Here is a 22,522-nt window from a genome sequence, read left to right as displayed (position 1 = left end):
GGTTCAACAATAGATTCTTCCCCACTCCCATCAGGTTCTTGGACTGACGTGAGAAAAAATAATTCTTCCTCGGACTATATTTCACACTACTTGTACTAATGTGGTTATGTGTAATTTCTGTTTGTCATGTTGTAGAGGACTATGCTGCTGCTGCAAAAAGCTGATTTTCATAGTGGGATTGTTGAATGCTCCTCTTGTGGGAAGTGTGAAGGCAGGGAGATGTCTAGTGTCCCTGATGACTACAACTGTAAGAAGTGGTTCCAGCTTCAGGCTTCTAACAATCCGCATTAAGGAGATGGAGCTGGAACTGGATGATTCAGGAGGATGAGGGGGTGACAGATAGGACATATAGACTGGTAGTTACAATCAAAGCGCAGGACACAGGAGACTGGGTGATGGTCAGGAAGGGGAAAGGGGGTTAAGGAGCCAGTGGAAAATTCTCCTGCAGCCCTCCCACTCAACTGTCGGGGGGTGGGGTGGGGGTGCCCTAACGAGGAAAGTTACTGAGTCTGCCTCTGTGACTCAGAAGGGACAAATACAGAAAGGGTGAATACAGGACTGAAGGTGTTTCATTTGCCAGCATGAAATGGTGGAGCAGACTTGATGCACCAAATGGCCTAATTCTGCTCTGATATCTTATGGGGTGCCTCAGACTTTTGCACAGTACTGTATTAGTCAACGTGGAGCAAAATGGATCACCGCGGGAGGGGTGTGGAACCGGTGGCGGAGGAGGAATACCAGGGGAGGGATGTGACATGAGTGCAGACACACCCTGCCCTGAGACACTAGGCGAGGTAATCTGATTCCAAACAGTTGGTTTATTAATCATTACAGAATGTCCCTCTGGTGCTTCCCGCTCCCTCCCTCTTTTCCCAACCATGGTTCTACTCTCTCTGCTCCCTTCCCACTCTCAGTCCACAACAGAGACCTATATCAGAATCAGGTCTATCATCACTCACATATGTCATGAAAATAGTGAGGTAGCGTTCACGGGTTCAATGTCCATTCAGAAATCAGATGGTGGAGGGGAATCAAAGCGTTTCACTGTCATGGCACATGTGACAGTAAAAAAACAGTTACTGATGCCTATAAAGGGGTCTTGGTACCGAAATGCAGTTTAAACAAAACCACCCATTTCCCATTTCCTGTAATAACCACACTGTGGAGCTCCAGGACATGTTGGTGAGTGGCTGGATATTGATTCCTAGATCTCATCCTTAGCTCAGGGGAAGGATGAGGTCCCTGCGGGATACTTTACACTTGATTTAGAGAGACATTAATTTTACATCCTGTTTGTCTTTGCAGAGCACTGAACACTCCTTCAGCTTGTTTCAAAGACTCAAATGAGGAGTTTGAGATTTGGTACATAACCTAAGGTAGTTACAAATTTCTACGGCGGAGAGCATTCTGACAGGTTGCCTCACTGCCTGGTTTGGAGGCTCTAACATACAGGATTGTAAGAGGCTGCAGAGGGTTGTAGTCTCAGTTCCATCACAGGCACAACCCTCCCCATCATAGAGGACATCTTCAAAAGGCAGGGAGGGTCTCGAGAAGGCAGCATCCATCATTAAGGACCCTCACCCTCCAGGATTTGTCCTGTACAGGAGCCTCAAAACCCACACTCAATGATTCAGGGGCAGCGTCCCCACCTCCACCATCAGGTATCTGAATAGTCCATGAACACTATTTTGGTCTCATTTCAAGATGCAACATAGAAACAGGCTAGAGGAACTCAGCCAGCCATGCAGCATCTATGGAGAGGAATAAACAGTTAGTGGTTTGGGCCAAGACCCTTCATTAGGACCTAAGGAAATGGGGACCTGGGGTGGAGAGTGTTATACACATCAGTATTGTGTAACAGATCTTTAAGTCCGGTTACAGATTACCCAGGTATATCATTTCTGTGGCTGGGAGGAAACCTTCAGGAAGGGGAAGTCAAGGAAATACACACTTGTCTTCATCGAGGGATCACCAGTGGAAAAGGTGAGCAGTTTCTAATTCCTGGGTGTCAACATCTCTGAGGATCTATCCTGGCCCAACATATCGCAGCAATTACAAAGAAGGCACCATTGCGGCTATATTTCATTAGGAGTTTGAAGAGACTTGGTATGCCACCAAAGACTCTTGCAAGTTTCTACAGATGTATGTGAAGAGCATCCTATCTGGTTGCATCACCGCCTGGTATTGACAGGCAACTGCATGTAATCAGAAAAAGCTGCAAACTCAGACTGCTCCATCATGGGTACTAACCTGACCAGCATCTAGGACACCTTCAAAAGGTGACGCCTCAAAAAGGCAGCAGCCACTCATTAGGGAACCCCAGCACCAGGTCATGACTTCTTCTCATTGCTATCATCAGGGAGGAGGTAAGGCAGCCTGAAGACACGTACTCAGTGTTTTAGGAACAGTTTCTTCTGCTCCATCAGATTTTTGAATGGACATTGAACTCATGAGTGCTACCTCAGTTATTTAATATACACTTCTTATTGTAATTTATAGTTTTATTATTATTATTATGTACTGCTGCCGCAACACAGCAAATTTCATGACATATGCCAGTGATATTAACCCTGAATCTGACAGAGTACCATGTATATATGTGCGAGAAGTTGCAGTCTTTATTTGAGTATCTGAAGAGTCTGCTTCTCAAGATCCGGCTGCACGTCATCCACACACTCCTGATCTACAGCCTCCCTATACAGACGGGTGGGGCCGCTTGGGGGGAGGAGAAAATATTCTGGTCAGTTTGCCCCTGGAGCCAGGTCAAGCTGGCCATTCAGGGCTCTTGGGGGTGGATAATTGAGAACTAATGACCTAACCCTCTTCTGGGGGTTACATTCGTGGCTAGGTGTCCCTGGAGAAGCAGCATGTGGTGTCCACAGGTACAGTTGGGGGGGTGGGGGGGGGACTTCTGTGTCAGGTGGGCATCACAGGGGTTCAAATGCATTCTGGCAGTGTGATAATCTGAAACTGCAAAGAGTGACTTGTGGAACAAAATAATATTGTAACATTCTGATGCTGTAATCACCGAATCCTTTGAAAAACAACAAAAAAAAAACTCCCTAAAGAGCTAGGGTTTAAAGCCTCAACCACGCCGGGTATTGACTTGTGCCTCTGCTATTTACTTGCTACCTGTATCCGGTGCAGCTGAATCTCTATTGTGTTCTACCCCAATCTGCAGAAACAGACAGTCAGCTGAATGAAGAAACAATCTGTACAGAGCTCGCTATTCCCCTTTTAACTATTCTTTTTTTTGATTGTTATCAGCCTCTCTCAATGAACAGGATATTTCTGGAATGTTGTGTAAAGGAGAGTTGTAACAATGACCTGGCACCACCAAGTTCTCCTCCCTCACTCTCTCTCCCTGCCACGAGAAGTCACGCAGGTTTACTCTGGCCACAGGGGGCACCGTTCCAGTTTTGCATCCTGAATCAAAGTTCAAAATAAATTTATTATCCAATTACGTATCTGTCAACATACACAACCCTGAGATTCATTGTCTTGCGGGCATTCACAGTACATAATCCACACAATCAGGAAAGCTGTGGAGGCTGAAGAGAGCTGGACTTTGCACATCTATACTCATGTCATCCTACAGATGTGCAGCAAGCTGCATTACTGCTTGCTGTGGAAACTACATTGTGGTGGACAGGAAGGCTCCACAACAGGGTAGTCAAAAACTGCCAATGCATCACCGGCACCAGACTACCCACCAACGAGGACAAATATACAGAAAGGTGCTGGAAAACATCATGAAGGATTCCACCCACCCTGCTCATACACTGTTTGTCCCACTCCCATGAAGGAGGAGGCTATGTAGTATCCATGCCAGGACCACCAGACTCAAAAACAGATACTTTCTCAAAGCCGCAAGGCGGATCAACACTTCCACCCACTAACCCACCCCTCCATACCCCCAACCACTTCTTCTTTATCATTTCCTGTCAGTCACTTTATGTATACTCTTGTGCCTTGTGTGATTCTATAGACATACAGTCAATGTATCTAAGCGTCTTATGTATTAATATTTCTTGTGTTTTTTTATTATTGTGTTCTTTACCTTATTGTGCATTTTTGGTGCTGCATTGGATCTGGAGTAAAAATTATTTCACTCTCCTCTACACTTGTGTACAGGAAATGACATTAAACTATTTTGAATTAAATAGATTCTGTTCCAAACTACACACAAAGACCGACAGTCAGTCTGGTTGCCTCATGGCCTGGTATAGCAATTCCAACGCACATAAACGCAACAGGATACAGAGAGTAGTGGACACAGCCTTGTCCATCACAGGCACAGCCCTTCCTATCACTGACAGCATCTACAGGAGGTGCTGCCTCAAGGAGGTGGCATCCGTCATGAGGGAATCCCCCTCCATTTGGGGATACGCCATTTTCTCAGAGCTCTCGTCGGGCAGGAGGTACAGGTTCAGGAACAGCTACTTTCCTACGACCATCAGGTTCTTGAACTAACCTGCACAATACTAACCCTACCTCAGCAACAGACCACTATGGACCACCTCTTGCACGACCGTGAACTTGCCTCTGACCATATTTCTGTTGTTTTTTTTTTAGTTCAATAGCATAAGAACATAAGATATACACAGTAAGAGCAAAATTAGGCCATTCAGCCCATTGAGTCTGCCCCATCATTTAATCATGGCTGGTCCTAGTCTCCCCCACTATAGGAAAAGTACTATCCACATCCATTCAATCTAGGTCTTTCAATATTCGAAAGATTTCAATGAAATCCCCCCTCATTCTTCTAAACTCCAGTGAGTATGGCCCTGGAGCCATCAATCACTCCTCATACATTAACCATTTCATACTTAGGAATCATTCTCATGAACCTCATCTGAATCTTCTCCAATACCAGCACATCCTTCCTTTGATAAGGGGCCCAAAACGGCTCACAAAACTTCAATGCCTTATAAAGCCTCAGCATCACATCCTTGTTTTTTGCTTTAAGAGGGAATTTCCGGGATGGGAGGCATTTTGGCTACTTTACTGAGGGAGTGAGAAATGCAGACAGACTCCATGGAGGGGAAGCTGATTTCCGTGATGTGTTGAGCTGTGCCCACAACTCACTGCAGTTTCTTGTGGTCACAGGCAGAGCAATTAATTGATATTACAAATTAATGTCACTATTTTAATTTACTTAATTGTTACATTTTCCTTGATATCAGCATCAGAAACAGGTTTATTATCACAGGCACATGTCATGAAATTTGTTGTCTTTGCAGCAGCAGTGCAATGCAATACAAAAATATAGAAAAAAAACTGTGAATTACAACACAGACACATCTATATGTATACACATAGGTATATGTGAGACAAATAAATTAAATAAGTAACGTAAAAATAGAAATAAAATAGAAATAAAAAAGTAATGGGGAAGAAGCTGTTCCTGAATCACTGAGTGTGTGACTTCAGGCTTTTGTACCTTCTTCCTGATGGTAACCATGAGGTTAGGGTATGCCCTGGGTGGTGGTGATCCTTAATGATAGATGCTGCCTTTTTGAGGCATCGCTCCTTGAAGATGTCCTGGATACTACTGAGGCTAGTGCCCATGATGGTGCCCATTATAGGCCAATGTGCAGATTTCAAAGGGAGTAAACGATGTACAATATCAGGTCGCATCTTTTGTTTTATCCCCCAGAGAGTATAATGGGTTTGGAACTCATTGCCTGAGAGGGTGCATGGGGGTGGGGACAGGGACTCCCATCAAAAGAGTACTGGAGTGTGGGAAAAGTAAGGAAGACAAGAGCATTCTCTATCATTTCTACATTTGCTGAACATAAGTGGGAATAGAGATCCATTATTCCTTCAAAGTGGTGTCACAGGTAGATCGTGTTAGTAAAGAGAGTGTTTGGCACATTGACTACAGGATTAAGGATGTTATGTTGAAGTTGTATAAGACACTTCACTCAATTTCACTTGCCCCATCATTGAATTGTTCCCACAACCTATGAGCGCACTTTCAAGAACTCTTCATCTCATGTTCCCGATATTTATTGCTTAGGTATTTATTATTATCATGTACTTAGTTTCATATTTGCACAGCTCATAGTCTTTTGCACACAATTTGAACATACAAGGTTATGATTATTATTCTATTATAGATTTATTGAATATGCCTGCGGGGTTGAAAATGGTGACATATATGTACATTGATAATAAATTTACTTTGATCTTTGAACATTGGTGAGGCCCAATTTGGAGTACTGCAGGCAGTTTTGGTCACCTACCTACAGGGAAGATGTCAATAAGGAAATAAGACCATAAGATATAGGAGCAGAATTAGGCCATTTGGTTCATTGAGTCTGTTCCACCATTTCATCATGGCTAATCCATTTTTCCTCTCAGCTCCAATCTTCTGCCTTTTCCCCGTATCCACTCGTGCCCTGACCAATCAAGAATCAATAAGATGTGCACAGAAAATCTACAAGGATGTTGCCAGGACTCGAGGACTTGAGTTGTAGTGAAAGGTTGAATAAGTTAGGACTTTATTCTCTAGAGCGTAAGAGAATGAAAGGAGATTTGACAGAGGCATAACAAGATTATGAGGGGTACAGACAGGGCAAATGCAAACAGGTTTTTTTCCACTGATGTTGGGAGAGACTAGAACTAGTGGGTTAAGGGTGAAAGGTGAAATGTTTAAGAGGAACATGAGGGGAAACTTCTTCACTCAGAGGGTGGTGAGTGCATGGGATGAGCTGCCAGTGGAAGTGGTGAATGCAGGTTCAATTTCACCACTTAAGAGAAATTTGGATAGGAACATGGTTAGGAGGGGTATGGATGTAGGTCGATGGGACTAGGCAAATTAATAATTTGGCACGGACTATTCAATCTAAAATTTAGCAGTGCATCTATATAATTACAGAAAGTTTAAACGCGAAGCAATCATTGAATTCTAGCATTTATCCACTCTACGTTTCAAGCCAATTTCATGATCCTAATCATTTTGCTAGATTAAATCCAGCTCATTTTCCCAAAACAGGGAGAAAGTTTTACAAAGCTAAATTAATTGCAATTTATTTCTAAAACACACACACACAGACACACGCCACTACAGAATACCCGTTTCGTGGGTAGGTTTGACTGAAAACAAAATTTATCTGTGAAACAGGTCTTTGGCACATGGACGATAGAAAAATAGAGGGCAATGTAGGTGGGAAGAGTTGGATTGAATTTACAGCAGGTTAAAAGGCCGGCACAACATTGTGGGCTGAGGGGCCTGTACTGTGCTGTAATGTTCTATGTTCTAAATCTAATTGGTTGATAAGATGAAAGGAACACACCCTCACCCACAGAACAATGTATATGCACAGTGGACTGTCAGGAAGAAGAGAATGAGGATGCTGGATTTCTCAGGAAAGAAATTGCTGGAGGAACTCAGTGGGTCAGGCAGTATCTGTCGAAGTACACTCAGCCCTGCTTAATGCTGAGGAAGCATTCCTCGGAGGTGGAGCGCTATGTAAATCAACACTATGCGGGGTCATTATAACCTTACGTAAATGGACATGTGTGCCTGATTAAAAAAAAATCAAACCTGAGATATATGATATATTATTTTATGTATACACAGTAATTCGAGGAGCGACAAACACACAAATAGGCCTAACCTGTACATCAGTGGAGCAGCAACGCATCGCAGCAGCAGCAGAGGGAACTGGGTAGGGTTACACCTTAGAGGAGGGACCAGGCTGTGGGTCCTCCTCTTTGTCTTCTTCTTCAAGTTAGCATCGAGATTTGACTGCCTTTTCCTCTCATGAAGCAGTTCTCGGTAGCAGGAAATCATGTTGAGAACACCTCTCTTTGTCTTATTGCTTTGCTCCTAGTCAGGGTCATTATTGATGAACTGGTCCATGATTTGTGTGATCATGGTGATGCTAGTGTTGAGGAATTTTGTGGTGAGGTTTCTTGCTGGTGTTTCCTCCTCTCCATCTGTGTCCTCAGATTCACTCAGGATATGTTGCTCTGCCAATTCTCTGAAGCGTGTCAAGATTCTCAGAATGGTTTGGGGTATTATCAAGCATCAAAAAATGCTTTAGGTTCAAGGTCACGCTCCTCATAATGCTGCTTTACTGCTGGACAAAGATATGAAACAAACCAATTTTGGAAAATCAATCATCATCTAGGCTTTCTTGTTTGATTTCCAAATCACTGGTAGACTTAACTTTAAAATGCCTTTCATTGCTTGTGGTGTTTCAGAGTGATACACAATCATAGGCTTAACATAAAGTCATCTTTAGCATTGCCTCCTAGCAAGAGAGTTAACTTGTCCTTTGCAACCTTGAACCCAGGTGCACGTTTCTTTTCTCAGGAGATGAAAGTATGAGAAGGAATTCTTCTCCAAAATAGGCCCATTTCATCCACATTGAAGACAAGCTCGGGATGGTAATCGTCCTTTTTGATTACGGTCTTCAGTGTTGTACGAAAATCCTGGGCTGCCTTGCAGTCTGCGTTAGCCGCTTCACTGGAGATACGTATGCTATGGAGGTTATTGCGCTGCTTAAATCTAACAAAGCAACCTCTGCTGGCAGTGAGTGTTACAGACATCTTCTTCTTGAATATGTTTGAAGATGCTTCTTGTCTTTTCCATTATCATCAGCTGGCTTAGGGGCATGTTTCTTTGTGTTTGGTCATCTACCCATATATTTAGTATATTTTCCATTTTTCCATTTTTTCACGCAAGTGGCTCCTTGAACGAGTCACCTTCGTTGATGATAACTTTGAGGTCATCGTTGCAGAAGCTTCTAAACGCTGTATCAACTGCAGTTTCAGATCCATGCTAATGCATTTCCTAGACATTTTAGATGTACTACCCTCACTGGAAGTTGTAGGCCGTTTTCAGACATGATGGGTGAAAAAAAAATGGAATAAACTGGCGAGGGAGCAAAAACGTTTACACACACGGGGCAGGCAGAGCACGAACTAATACATGATTGGCTGTGAGTGGCACAGAGTATTTGTAAAGTGGTCTCATTGGCTGATTGAATGTTTACTGTAATGGTGGCAGCTCTTGAAAAGTCTTCAGAATGAGTTCAAATGAATGAGTTGAAAGAGTTCAGAATGAATTTTTGCCATTTTAAAACATTTCAGTAAAGAATTGAATAACTGCTTTAACGAATATTGAATAACGAACCAGCGCTATGCGGGATCTGAGGTAGATGGACAAATGAAAGCCTTCATATGGACAGTGGCTTAGGGCATAATTTCAGATGGCTCAAGGAGGCGTACAGGAGTGAGATAGATCAGCTGGTTGAGGGGTGTTGCAGCAACAACCTGGCACTCAACATCAGCAAGACCAAGGAATCGATTGTGGACTTCAGGAAGGGGAAGTCGAGGGAACACACACCAGTCCTCATTGAGGGACTTGCTGCAGAAAGGGTGAGCAGTTTCAAGTTCCTGGGTGTCAGCATCTCTGAGGATCTATCCTGGGCCCAACACACTGATGCAATTACAAAGAAGGCAGACAGTGGCTATATTTCATTAGGAGTTCGAGGAGATCTGGTATGACTCATGGAAGTTTCTACAGATGTACTATGGAGAACATTCTACCTGGTTGTATCATCACCTGGTATGATGGGTCACTCACTACACTGGATCAGGAAAAGCCGGAGAAAGTTGTAAACTCATCCAGCTCCATCATGGGCACTAGCCTCCCTAGCATCAAGGACACCTTCAAAAGGTGATACATCAAAAAGGTGGCATCAATCATTAAGGACCCCACCACCAGGACATGTCTGGTTCTCACTGCTACCATCAGGACTCAACATTTCAGGAACACCTTCTTCCCCTCCAACATCAGATTCCTGAATGGACACTAAACCCATGAAAACTTCCTCAGTACTTTTTTCCTGTCTTTTTGCACATACTGTATATCTCATGTAAAAATCCCACCTCTGATGTTCCTCCTATACTTTGCTCCAAACACCTTAAGGTTATGCCTCTTCGTATTAGCTGTTTCCACCCTGGGGAAAAAGTCACTGGCTTCCCACTCTATCTATGCCTCTTGATATGCATCTATCAAGGTATAATTTACAAAGATAAATTATTATAAAATAGAACTTACAAGATAAAACCTCTATCAAGCCATCTCTCATTTTCTTTCTCTCCAAAGAGAAAAACCCTAGCTCGCTCAGCCTATCCTCATAAGACATGCCCTCCAATATCGTCTTCTGCGACCCCTCTAAAGCTTAAGAACATTTAGTAGAGGTGCGGATGAGTACATGGATGGGCGGCGTATGACAGCTATAGTCCAGGTATGTATTGATGGGACTGGGCAGAATAACATATCAGCATGGACAAGATGGGCAGAAGGGCCTGCATCTGTGTTGTAGTGCTTTATGGCAGTCTGATTGGGAAATTAGTACATGGAATTGTATCGCTCCTCTTGGACAGATTCCGAGGTTCCCAATACATATTTTCACACAGAAGCTGGCTTACGTAATTTAATTTGTGTTCATCACTGTACAGCTGTTACTTTTCACTGCTCTGTGGAGGAGACAGGAAGGAATCCAGCTGTTCAACTATTTTGGGATTTAAATCCAGTGTCACAGTGCTACTGTTGAGCCTCAGAACATCTCCAAGTCCACTGCCTTACAGTCAGAAAATATTATTAGTCCTGATGAACTTATTGAAACCTATGGAATATTGAAAGGCCTCGATAGAGTGGACTTGGAGAGGATGTTTCCTTTAGTGGGAGAGTCTAAAACCAGCGGGCACAGCCTCAGAATTGAAGAACTTTTCTTTAAAACAAAGAGGAGGAGAAATTTCTTTAGCTGGAAGAGGTTGTATCTGTGGAATTCACTGCCACAGATGGTTGTGGAGGCCAAGTCATTGGGTATATTTAAAGCAGAGTTTGATAGGTTGATTAGTTAAGGCGTCAAAGGTTACAGGGAGAAGTCAGAAAATGGGATTGGGAGGGATAATAAATCATCCATGATGGAATAGCAGAGCAGACTTGATGGACTAAATGGCCTAATTCAGTTCCTGTGTCTTATGTCTTATTGTGAAGGGTCTCAAACGAGAAGTCAACTGTCCATTTCCCTCAATGGATGCTGCCTGACCCACTGAGCTTTGGTGGTTGCTGCAGAATCCAGCATCCATGTCCTCTTGTGTCTTTGTAGAGACTCCTGATATATTTTGTATTTTTTTAAAATTCTAATTATATCCATTTTTGTAAACACTGTGTTTATGTTTTTCTTGTGAATGCTGCTTATCTGATGCTATGTACCTGTGATGGTGCCTCTGTAAGTAATTTTTTTTCATTTTACATGCAGATACATCGACGCAGTTACAAAGAAGGCACAACAGCGGCCATATTTCATTAGAAGTTTGAGAAAAATTGGTATGTCACCAAAGGCACTCACAAATTTCTACAGATGTACCGTGGAGAGCATTCTGATTGGCTGCATCATCGTCTGGTACGGGGGGAGGGGGCGGCTACTGCATAGGATCGAAATAAACTGCAGAGAGTTGTAAACTCAGTAAGCACCATCCCGGGTGCTAGCCTCTGTAGCATCCAGGACATCTTCAAAGAATGGTGTCTCAAAAATGCGTCATCCATCATTAGGAACCTCCACCACCCAGGACATGCCCTCTTGTCATTGCTACCATCAGGGAGGGGGTACGGAAACCTGAAGGCACACACTCAATGATTCAGGAAATCTGCCATCAGATTTCTGAATGGACATTGAACCCATGAACACTACCTTGCTACTTTTTTTGCACTATTTATTTAATTAAACTTTTTAAAATATAATTTACAGTTTTTATTATGTATTGCTGCAACATACCAACAAATTTCACAACATATTCTGGTGATATTAAACCTGAGTCTGATGTTCTTGTGGAAGTGACAATAAACTTGACTTTGACTTTGTTCCCAAGGACAGAAACATTTCTCAGGGTCTTCTGCTGTGTCTGTGTTTGGATATCGATAGGAATCTCCCCGGGCTGATGGCTAAATGCAGGCACGGTCTGCCTCCTCTGCCACGTTCCCATAGTGGGACAAGTGACCACAAAGCTGCATTCTGCGTTGACTGTGCAGATTCAATCTCATAAGCAACAGGGGGAGGAGGGAACGAACTATTATCCTGCAATGAGACTGGGATCTGGACCACACTACCCACAGGTACAAGTAAAAATGGTGTTTATGCTTTTCTCGTGAATGCTTCTTCCCTCAGGCTGCGAGACTAATGAATACCCTGCTGCCACCGAGGTCTTGATTCTAGGACAGCAAGCTGTTTACTGTTTCCTTGTGCTGGATGCACTTTGAATTATATTTTATTAACATTTATGGTAATATTTTGTTTTATGTGTTTTGTGTGATATAAGTATTGTGGATGCACCATGGTCCAGAGGGACTTTGTTTCATTTGTTTGTGTATAGGACAGATGACAATAAACTTGAACCTGAACTCACTGCTTATTTGATACTATGTGCCAGCAAGCTAGTTTGCACAGCCCACAGCAATTTCAAGGACACTTCCCATCCGTTCTACAATCTCTTTGACTCCCTACCGTTGGCAGAAGGTACCCCAGTATAAGACAAGGACTCCCGGGCTGGGTAACAGCTTCTTCCCACAGATTGAGAGACTTCTGAACACCCTGCCACCATCCCACATTACTTATGACAGCAACAGTAGCAGTAATAAGAGTTGTACATTAAACTAAAACATTTGTATATCTTGTACTGTATATGCACTTTATGTCAACTTGTACAGACTGTGCAAAAGTCTTAGGCACACATATATATAGTTAGGATGCCTAGGATTTTTCCACGGCGTCGTAGTAATTTTATGTTATGCACAATACCGCCAAAAAATAAAAACAAATTTCATTAAATATGTGAGTGATGATAAACCTGATTCTGATATGTATCTCTATTGTAGACTGAGAGAGGGAAGGGGGGAGGGAGAAGGGAATCATGGTTGGGAAAAAGGAAAGGGAGATGGGAAGGAGCAGAAAGCACCAGAGGGACATTCTATAATGATGAATACATCAATTGTTTGGAATTAAATGACCTTGCCTGGTGTCTTAGGGCTGGGTGTGTCTGTACCTGCGCTTTGACACTCCTTCTCTGCTACCTGTCCCACACCCCATACTTTCCTCCTGCCAGATTTGCAAACTCTCTCTCCACTCCACGTTGACAAATATAGTACTATGCAAAAGTCTTAGGCACCCTAGCTATAGATATGTACCTAAGACTTTTGCACAGTACAGTAAATCTACAGAATACATTTTTTATCAGTTAATGTTATGTGTTAATATTATTTTATGTGCTGTATGTGACTTATGTACTGGGTTTTGCACCTTGGTCGCAGAGGAACATTGCTTTGTTTAGCTGTATACATGCGTATGGTTGAATGAATGAATATACAGTTTTAACTTGAGGTCTCGTGTATGTGGGCTCTGCGACGTTTACTCTGCTATGTTCTGTACTGAGGCTGAGGCTGTGGACCTGCTCCAACTGCTCTGGGCTCTGTGTCTGTGGACTCACTTTCCCTCTAAATGCTATTCGCTTACTTTTATTGTTTGCACAATTTTTTTCTCTCTCTCCGTACATTGGGCATTTGTTGCTCCTTTTTTAAAACTGTGTTCTTTTGGGTTTCTTTGCTTTGTGGCTGCCTGTTAGGAGAGGAATCTCAAGATTGTATAAAGTATACATACTTTGATGATAAATGTACTTTGAATTCTGAAGTTTAAGCTTCAAAAGGAGTATTGGATTAATACATACAAACTATATTTCAGAGGCAAGCATTCTGTACGCTTTCTTTACATCCCACCTACTTGTGTTACTACTGCCGGGGAGCTGTAGAATTGGATCCCAAGACTCCTCTGTACATCAACCTTTGATAAAAATTTCCTCCTCTGCATCTGTCCTCTACTCACTGTGATTTCTCTTGGTATCTGCAAAATGTGATACCTTAAGAAGGTGACATCCATCATTAAGGGCTCTCTCCATCCGATACATGCTCTCTTCTCAGAAGTGTGGTGGAGAGCAGTCTGACTGGTTGCATCACATTCTGGTGTGGTGGTTTCAATGCAGAGGATCACAAGGTTGCATTTTTATAAACGTGTGGTGGAGAGCAGTCTGACTACTTGCATCACTGCCTGGTGTGAAAGTTCCACTGCAGAGGATCGGAAAAAGCTGCAGAGGGTTGTAGACTCGGCCAATTCCATCATGGGCACCAGCTTCCCCACCATCGAGGACATCTTCAAATGGTAGTGCCTCAAGAAGGTATAAATGATCATTAAGGAGCCTCACTATGCAGGACATGACCTCTGCTCATTCCTATCATCAGGGAGGTGGTACTTCAGCCTGAAGATCCACACTCAGCTTTTTAGAAACAGCTTCCTCCCTTAGTTGTCAGATTTCTGAACTGTCTTTGAACCCTAGTGTGGATTACTACCAAAGGATTACTTCCTTTGCACTATTTAGCATTTGCTGATTGTAACTTAAGTTTTTTTTTGTTTTGCACAGTACCGCTGCCACAGAGCAACAAATCTCACAATCTATGTCAGTGATGATTCTGAAATCAGTCTGCTTTTATGGAGAGAAATTGCTGTAGTTTTTGCCTTAAGTTAAATGGACAGAGAGTGGCGCAGTAGTTAGTGTGACACTTTACAGCACCAGTGACGCAGGTTCAATTCCCACCACAGCCTGTAATGTGGTTGTACGCTCTCCCTTTGAGCAGTGTAGGTTCCACTGGGGTGCTCTGGTTTCCTCCCACGTTCCAAAGGCGTTTGGGTTTGGTTTAGTAAATTGAGGGCATGCAATGTTGGCGCCAGGAGTGTGGTGACACTTGCGGGCTGCCTCCAACATAACCCTGGACAACATTGGCTGGTAATGCAAATCACACATTTCATTGTACACTTTAATGTTTCAATGTATATGTGACAAATAAAGATATTCTTTCAAAAAATCTTTCCAGAATTCTGTTTTAAAGATATACCAGTTGGTAGGTTAACTGGCTACTGTAAGTTGTCCTATGATTAGGCTAGGGTTAAATCTGGGATTGCTAGGTGGCGTGGCTCAAAGGGCCTATTCCACGCTGTATCTCCAAATAAATAAATAGGATCTAGTGCTTTCCTGGTGTACATGACAAATAAAATCTTCTTGGGCTTCCAGCCGGGTACAAATACCAATTATAACCGAAGTTTCAATGACAAACTCTGTCATCTTCATCAGGAACAATGCCTCGGCATGAGTACAGATTAGTCATGATAAGTACCACTGGATTAGACAAGCCCAAGCATCGTCCCTGTTGAAGATGGAAGAGTTTGTCATCGAAATGTTGGTTATAATCGGTACCTGTATTCCGCTGGAAGCCTGAGAAAAGTTTGTTCAAAATAAATAAATAAATAAATATATTGCCAGTGTTTGTTATTAGCCCAGACATACACTGTATCATGGTCAGTTACCATTAGCCCAGACATACACTGTACCATGTTCAGTTACCATTAGCCCAGACATTCACTGTACCATGGTCAGTTGTTATTAGCCCAGACATACACTGTACCATGTTCAGTTACCATTAGCCCAGACATTCACTGTACCATGGTCAGTTGTTATTAGCCCAGACATACACTGTACCATGGTCAGTTACCATTAGCCCAGACATACACTGTATCATAGCCAGGGTGTCCGTTATTTATTCAACACATTTAAGCACTATTTTTTTGATTTTCATCATTTGATTGCTATCAGATTCAGACACAAATTTATCAAAGCACTTTGAAATATACAGTAAAATGCATCATTTGCATGAATAACTAGCACACCCAAGGATATGGTGGGGGCAGCCCTCTTATACTGGCCATTTCCACTCTGGGGAAAAGACACAGGATATCCATTCTGTCACGTCTCTTAGTATCTTACACCCCTCTATCAAGTCACCTCTCATCCTCCTTTACTTCAAAGAGAAAAGCCCTAGCTCATAAGACGTGCTGTCTAATCCAGGCAGCATCCTGGTAAATCTCCTCTGCACCCTCTCTAAAGCTTCCTCACCGTTCCTATGAGGTGACCAGAACTGAACACAGGACTTCATGTGTGGTCTCATCAAAGTTCAAAGTTTGATCAGGGTTTTACAGAGCTGCAACATTATCTCATGAACTCAATCCCCTGATTAAAGAAGGACAACACACTATCAACTTCAGATTCAGTTATTTATCACATGTACATTGAAATATACAGCGAAAGGCATCGTCTGTGTGGGAGCAACTTCAAGGAGCCACCACACATTCCAGCGCCACCATAGCATGTCAACCATATTCAGAAGAACAACACAAACAGCCAAAACAAAACAACACACCAACTGCAAAACAAACCTCTTTCCCATCCTTCCCACCCACCCACTCACACCCCTAGGCCTCGCACTCCAGACCAGACAAGACCAGTTAACGCCCCAGTTGAATAAAACAATTCTTAAGAGTGGAGATCTCGCTGATTTAAGTCCAACCCTGAACAGTGTCCTACCTGAGGAGAGGAGACTGCCACTACTCCCACTGATGATCTTCCCTTTGCTTCCCATGTTGGCCAACTTGGATGTCTTCAGAGTCCCCGTTTCAGTCAGGTCAATGGCGATTTCACTCAGGCTCCTGGCAGCGTGGATTTTTGACTGGGGGGTTGGGGTGGCGAAGAAGCAGAATCAGAATCAGATTTATTATTTCTGACTTATATGATCTGAAATTTGATGTTTCGACTGATTGCTATGGAAACACCAATTCCCAAGACAGAAAAGTCCACAGAACCTGGTGGACACAGTACTGTTCGTCTCAGAAAAAGCCCTCCTTAGCACTGAGCACATGCAGTGTAACATGCTGGCATCAGTGCTGCCCTCCAGTGTTCACTCAGGGAAAGACAAACTGGATTGCATTCATTTGCAGACTGCTGCGGGCTTGCTCTTGCTAAGAACATTCATGGACTTGGGGACTTGTGCTACATTACATTTTTGTGTGACTGTATGCTTACTGTTGTCTTACAGTATATGTGTTATATGTGTCTTTTACTGTGTATTACTGTTGGTACTGTGTTTTACATCTTGACCCCAGAGTAACACTGTTTTGTTTGGGTGTATTCATGGGTATTTGTGTATGATTAAGTGACAAGTAAACTTGAACAAACTTATCACTGGGATCTCACTTTCTCAAAACCAGGTCTCTTTAGCTGGGGAACTGGAAAAAAAAACTGAAGGAAAAAAATCAATTTTAAATATCCTTTATATGCAGCAGAGATTTAATGTAAAACCAACTGGCAAATCAGAAAGTGATGGACACAGACCAGTCCATCGCAGGCAAACCCTCCCCACCATTGAACACATTTACACGGAGCACTGCCATAAGAAAGCAGCATCCATCATCAAGGACCCCCACCATCCAGGCCATGCTCTGTTCTCGCTGCTACTGTCAGGCTGAAGTACAGGAGACTTAGGTCCCACACCGCCAGGTTCAGGAGGCCCTTAGTGATGGCAACCAGCAACCATCAAGCACTTGAACAAAGGGGGATAACTATACTCGTTCTCTGGTGCACCCATAACCAGTGGTCTCACTCTAAGGACACTTCATCTTCTTATTTCATGCTGTTATTTATTGCTATTTATTTATATCTGCACTTGCATGGTGTGTTGCTCATTGATCCTGTATACCCGCAGGAAAAAGAGCCAGCAAGCTCCGTACCCACTGGAATTGAGTTTAGAAGAATTGGCGGGGGGCGGAGAATCTCATTGAAACCTATCAAATATTGGAAGGCCTAGATAGAGTGGACATGGAGCGGAGGTTTCCAATAGCAGGTGTCTAGGTCCAGAGGGCACAGCCTCAGAATAGAAAGACATCCCTTTTAAACAGCCAAGGGGTGGTTTACTTAGCCAGATGGTCGCAAATCTGTAAGGACAGCAAAGGCTATGGTGAGAAGGCGAGAGAATTGGTTTGAAATGGAAATCAGATCAGCCACAATTGAATGGCAAACCAGACTCGATGGGGTCAATAGACGAATTGTGCTCCTATGTCTTCTGATGTTTAGAGACATATAAGAGACTCTTACATAGATCCATGGATGAAAGAAAAATAGAGCATCATTGGCTGTGTAGGAGGGCAAAGTTTGGTTGATTCTGGAGTAAGTTAAAAGGTCAGCACAACATTGTGGGATGAATGGCCTGAACTCTGCTGTCCTGATTCATGTTCAAGGCTTTGTTTTTAATTTCTACTTTTTCTTGTGAATTTTCTACTTGGTTTTAAATCTGCAGTGATGGCTAGCTGTGATGACTGGCTGTGGACTCACTTTTGTGAATTTCAGTTCTAAATGTTATTTGCTTACTTTTATTGTTTGCAATTTGTGCACCCCCCCCCCCCACACACACACACACACACACTGGGTGTTTGACAGCCTTCTTTAGTTTTATTGGGTTCTATTGGGTTTCTTTGCTTTGTGGCTGCCTGTAAGATGACGAATCTCATGGCTGTATACAATATACGTACTTTGATAATAAATGTACTTTGAACTTTATTTTGTCTTTTTGGTCACAAAGCCTTGCAAATTTCTACAGATGTACAGTGGAGAGCATTGTGACTGGTGGTATCAACATCTACTATGGAGGCACAAGATCTTAAGAGACTCTGCCAGCCCCATCATCAAGGACATCTTCAAAAGGCAATGCCTCAAGAAGGCAGCATCCATCACTAAGGGCCCTCACCGTCCGGTACCTGCCCCTCCTCATTACTACCATCAGGGAGGAGGAACACGAGCCTGAAGACCTACACTCAAGACTTTAGGAACAGCTTCTTCCCCTCCTGTGTGGCACGTGGCCAAGTGGTTAAGGCATTGAATTAGCAATCTGAAGGTCGTGGGTTTGAGCCCTAGCCGAGGCAGCGTGTTGTGTCCTTGAGCAAAGCACTTAACCACACACTGCTCCAGTCCACCCAGCTGAAAATGGGTACCAGCAAAAAATGCTGGGGGTTAACCTCACGATAGACTGGCGTCCTATCTGAGGGGGGGAATCTCGTACTCTCAGTCGCTTCACGCCACAGAAACCGGCATAAGCATCAGCCTGATGAGCCTATACAGCTCGGGATGGACTTTAACTTTTTCCCCTCCTCCATCACTGACCACTGACACTGCCTTGCTATTCCTTTTATGCATTATTGATTTATTTCTGAAATTTCTGTAATTTTCTTGCCCTGTACTACTGCCACAAAACAACAAATTTCCAACACATATTGTATTACTATTAGCAAGCCTGATTCCGGTTCTTAAATGCCCAGAACCCATGAATACTACCTTGCTCTGCTTCTCTTGCACTATTCATTTATATTCATGGGACGGCACAGTAGTGTAGTGGTTAGCACAACACTTTACAGTACCAGCAACCCCCATTGTCTGTGAGGAGCTTGTACCTTCTCCCCATGACCGCGTGGGTTTCCTCTGGGTGCTCTGGTTACCTCCCACGGTCTAAAGATGTACCAGTTGGTAGGTTACTAGGTCATTGTAAATTACCCATGATTGGGTTAGGGTTAAATAGGGAGATTTCTACGCGGCTCAAATCAAAGGGCTAGAAGAGTTTACTCCGTGCTGAATCTCAATAAATAAATAAATTCAGTGGCCACATTATTATGTACACTTGCTCTTTAATGCAGATATCTTAACAGCCAATCAAGTGGCAGCAACTCAATGCATTAAAGGATGCATATATGGTCAAGAGGTTTGGTTGTTGTTCAGACCAAACATCAGAATCGGGAAGAAACGCGATCGAAGTGACTCAGACTGTGAAGTGACTGTTGGTGCCAGACAGGCTGATTTGAGAATATCTTAGAAACTGCTCATCTTCTGGGATTTTCATGCACAAATGTCTAGAGATTACAGACAATGGTGTGAAAAACAAAAACAAAATCCAGTGAGCATCAGTTCTGTGGGAGAAAATGCCTTGTTAATGAGAGGTCGGAAGAGAATGGCCAGACTAGTTCAAGCTGACAGGAAGGTGACAGTAACTCAAATAACCATGTGCTACAACAGAAGAACATCTCTGAACGCACGACACATCGAATCTTGAAGTGGATGGGCTAGAGCAGTAGAAGACCACAAACATACTTGGGGGTACCTAATAAAGTGGCCACTGAGCATATACTTGTAATTTACAGTAATTTTTAATGTCTTGCATGGTACAGCTGATACAAAACACCACAAATTTCACATTATGTCAGTGATAATAAACCTGTTTCTGTTTCTGATTCTAATTACATTAGAGTCATAGAGAAGTACAGCACAGAAACAGGCCCTTCTGCCCATCTAGTCCATGCCAAAACATTTAAACTGTCTACTCCAAACGACCTGCACCCGGACCATAGCCCTCCATACCCCTATCATCCACATACCTATTCAAACTTCTCTTAAACATTGAATCAAGCTCACATGCACCACTTGCGCTGGCAGCTCATTCCACACTCTCACCGCCCTCTAAGTGAAGAAGTTTCTCCACACGCTCACCTTAACTTTTTTTCATCTTTCACCATTAACTTATGACCTCTAGTTGCAGACCCACCCAAATTCAATGGAAATGCCTGCTTGGATTTACCCTATCTAAACCCCTCAATTTTGTATACCCCCATCAAATCTCCCCTCAAACTTCTACGTTCCATCCATTTCAAGGTTTGACATCTTGTGCATTCAGAGATGCTCTTCTGCACACCACTGTTGTAACAAGTGGTTATTTGAGTTACTAGCAACTTTCTGTCAGCTTGAGCCTATTCAATCTTTCCTTCTAATTCAGGTCCTCCAGTCCCAGCAACACCCTTGTAAGCTTTCTCTGTACTCTTTCAACTTCAGTATTACGAAACCTCTGAGACCTCTGCAAACTTTGGGACACTCTCCACTCCCCTAGGAGGTTGTGTACCCAGGACGTGAAGGTGAAGCCCAGTTAAACCGCTTAACCCGAAACATCTAGGTTCATTTGTACTTACTTTGCTTTGCTTCCTGTCCAGGTAGAACTGGTGCTGGCTAATGGCCATTGCCCAGATCGATTTAATCAGAGCTGCGCTGGCGTACCATGTGTGCACTGCGATTCCACTGTGACCAAAGGTTCTCCTGGTTACAGAGGCCCTGAGAATGTAAAGAAAGAGCCAGGTTACAGCGCACTTTCTCTTCCAGTCCCTGGTGGATATAGGATTACCAGCAATGCCATTTTATCGCCACGACACAAATCCCTGCCTTACTACAGATGCAGCAGTGATCCTGCTCTGAGGATTCATACTAAAGATTCCGCTCCAAGAACTCATACTTTGCCTGATGGAAAAATTCCGCATGCTTCCTTTAAGTTTAATTTACAAGTTTAATGAGAAGAACAAAAATAAGATACAAGAGAGCAGCTTTCCATTTGCATTAAAGCAGCAAATATTCCAGACTTTGCAAGGAGCCTGTTTGATCTTTCTCATTCTTCTCCTGACCTCGTTCAATGTTGTGCAAACCAAGCTTTCAGTATTATTCATTTTTTAAAAACATGCGCAATTTGTCTTTAGCATATGGTGACATATGTGCACTTTGATAATAAATTGACTTTGAGCTTACCTGCGGGGATCATGAACTTCCACAGAAAATTTCTTCTCTCTGAAGTACAGGTTCTCCAATTGCCTCCATTGGAAAATCTTAACAAGACAGAAGGATTTGGGATGTAAAGCGTTTGTAATTCCAACTGCTTTTAACATAAGAATGGATCTTGGACACACACAGGCACATGGTTTGTTACACGGCTGTCTCCTCTCCTACTTCTGTGAGACTCAGCATTAAAGGGCTGTAAACAGGTTTCTAAACACTTTGGGTGTGTTTTCCTGAAAAGACTTCTTTTTTCTTTCAAAAAAAAACGGCTGGTAAGTGCCTTCCTGTAGTCTGCCCTCCCTCTCTAGCTTCCACACAATTCCTATAACTGCAGACTTTTCCTAGGCTGAACACGTTTAGTGCTCTGTTCTGTTAAGTAGAACCGCCTGTGACTCAGTCCTGGATGAATGCTGGAGATAATTTCCTCCTCTCAACACGGGAAGACATTTGACCATATGCCCCCTCGTGGGATCTCGACTTCCTGCTTAACTATTACTGGCTGCAAAGAACTGAAAGCTTTAAGGGTGGGTCTCTTCAGAGACCATATGATTAGCCAGAAATAAAAAGGAAACTGCACTTAAGAGTTTCAGCTGAATGATTCTCAGCATTCCTTAGGAAAAAAAAATCACGGCCTTTAACTCCTACGCCACCCCTCACTTTCGGTTCATTTGGATGACTGAAGTCTTCTGTTTTGTTTCGGACCGTTAATCCACGGTAACGAGAGTGTTTCACACTGCACAGGCAGGGGTGAGGAATTTCAAACATGTCAGCTGTTTGCATGGGAAATTTTCCAGCTGACATCCACCGGGATAGCGTTAAGGAGACTGACCCGTCAGGCCGGGGCAACTGCACACTGTCACACACACCAGGCGAAGGCCAGATGCTTGGGCGAGAACTACCCTCTGCGTCTTCCAAGCAGAGGCAAGAATTC

General features: G+C 43.1%; 1 protein-coding gene across 10 annotated transcripts in view; it reads right to left on the bottom strand.

Moving 5' to 3' along the window:
• Window positions 1-22,522, bottom strand: part of frmd4a (FERM domain containing 4A) — a 384,495-nt gene that overhangs the window by 51,846 nt on the left and 310,127 nt on the right. For all 10 annotated transcript variants that reach the window (XM_072241726.1, XM_072241724.1, XM_072241723.1 and 7 more), the window contains 3 exons: window positions 21,565-21,641; window positions 20,961-21,099; window positions 16,489-16,630 (listed from right to left, as the gene is read on the bottom strand). In XM_072241726.1, the coding sequence (XP_072097827.1) occupies window positions 16,489-16,630; window positions 20,961-21,099; window positions 21,565-21,641 (358 nt within the window). The remainder of the gene's footprint in view (window positions 1-16,488; window positions 16,631-20,960; window positions 21,100-21,564; window positions 21,642-22,522) is intronic.

The sequence above is a fragment of the Mobula birostris genome, chromosome 23, assembly GCF_030028105.1.
Source record: "Mobula birostris isolate sMobBir1 chromosome 23, sMobBir1.hap1, whole genome shotgun sequence".
In the NCBI taxonomy this organism is placed as follows: Eukaryota; Metazoa; Chordata; class Chondrichthyes; order Myliobatiformes; family Myliobatidae; genus Mobula; species Mobula birostris.
Note: the sequence above shows the minus strand (reverse complement) of the source record. Positions and strands in the feature narration are given on the sequence as shown.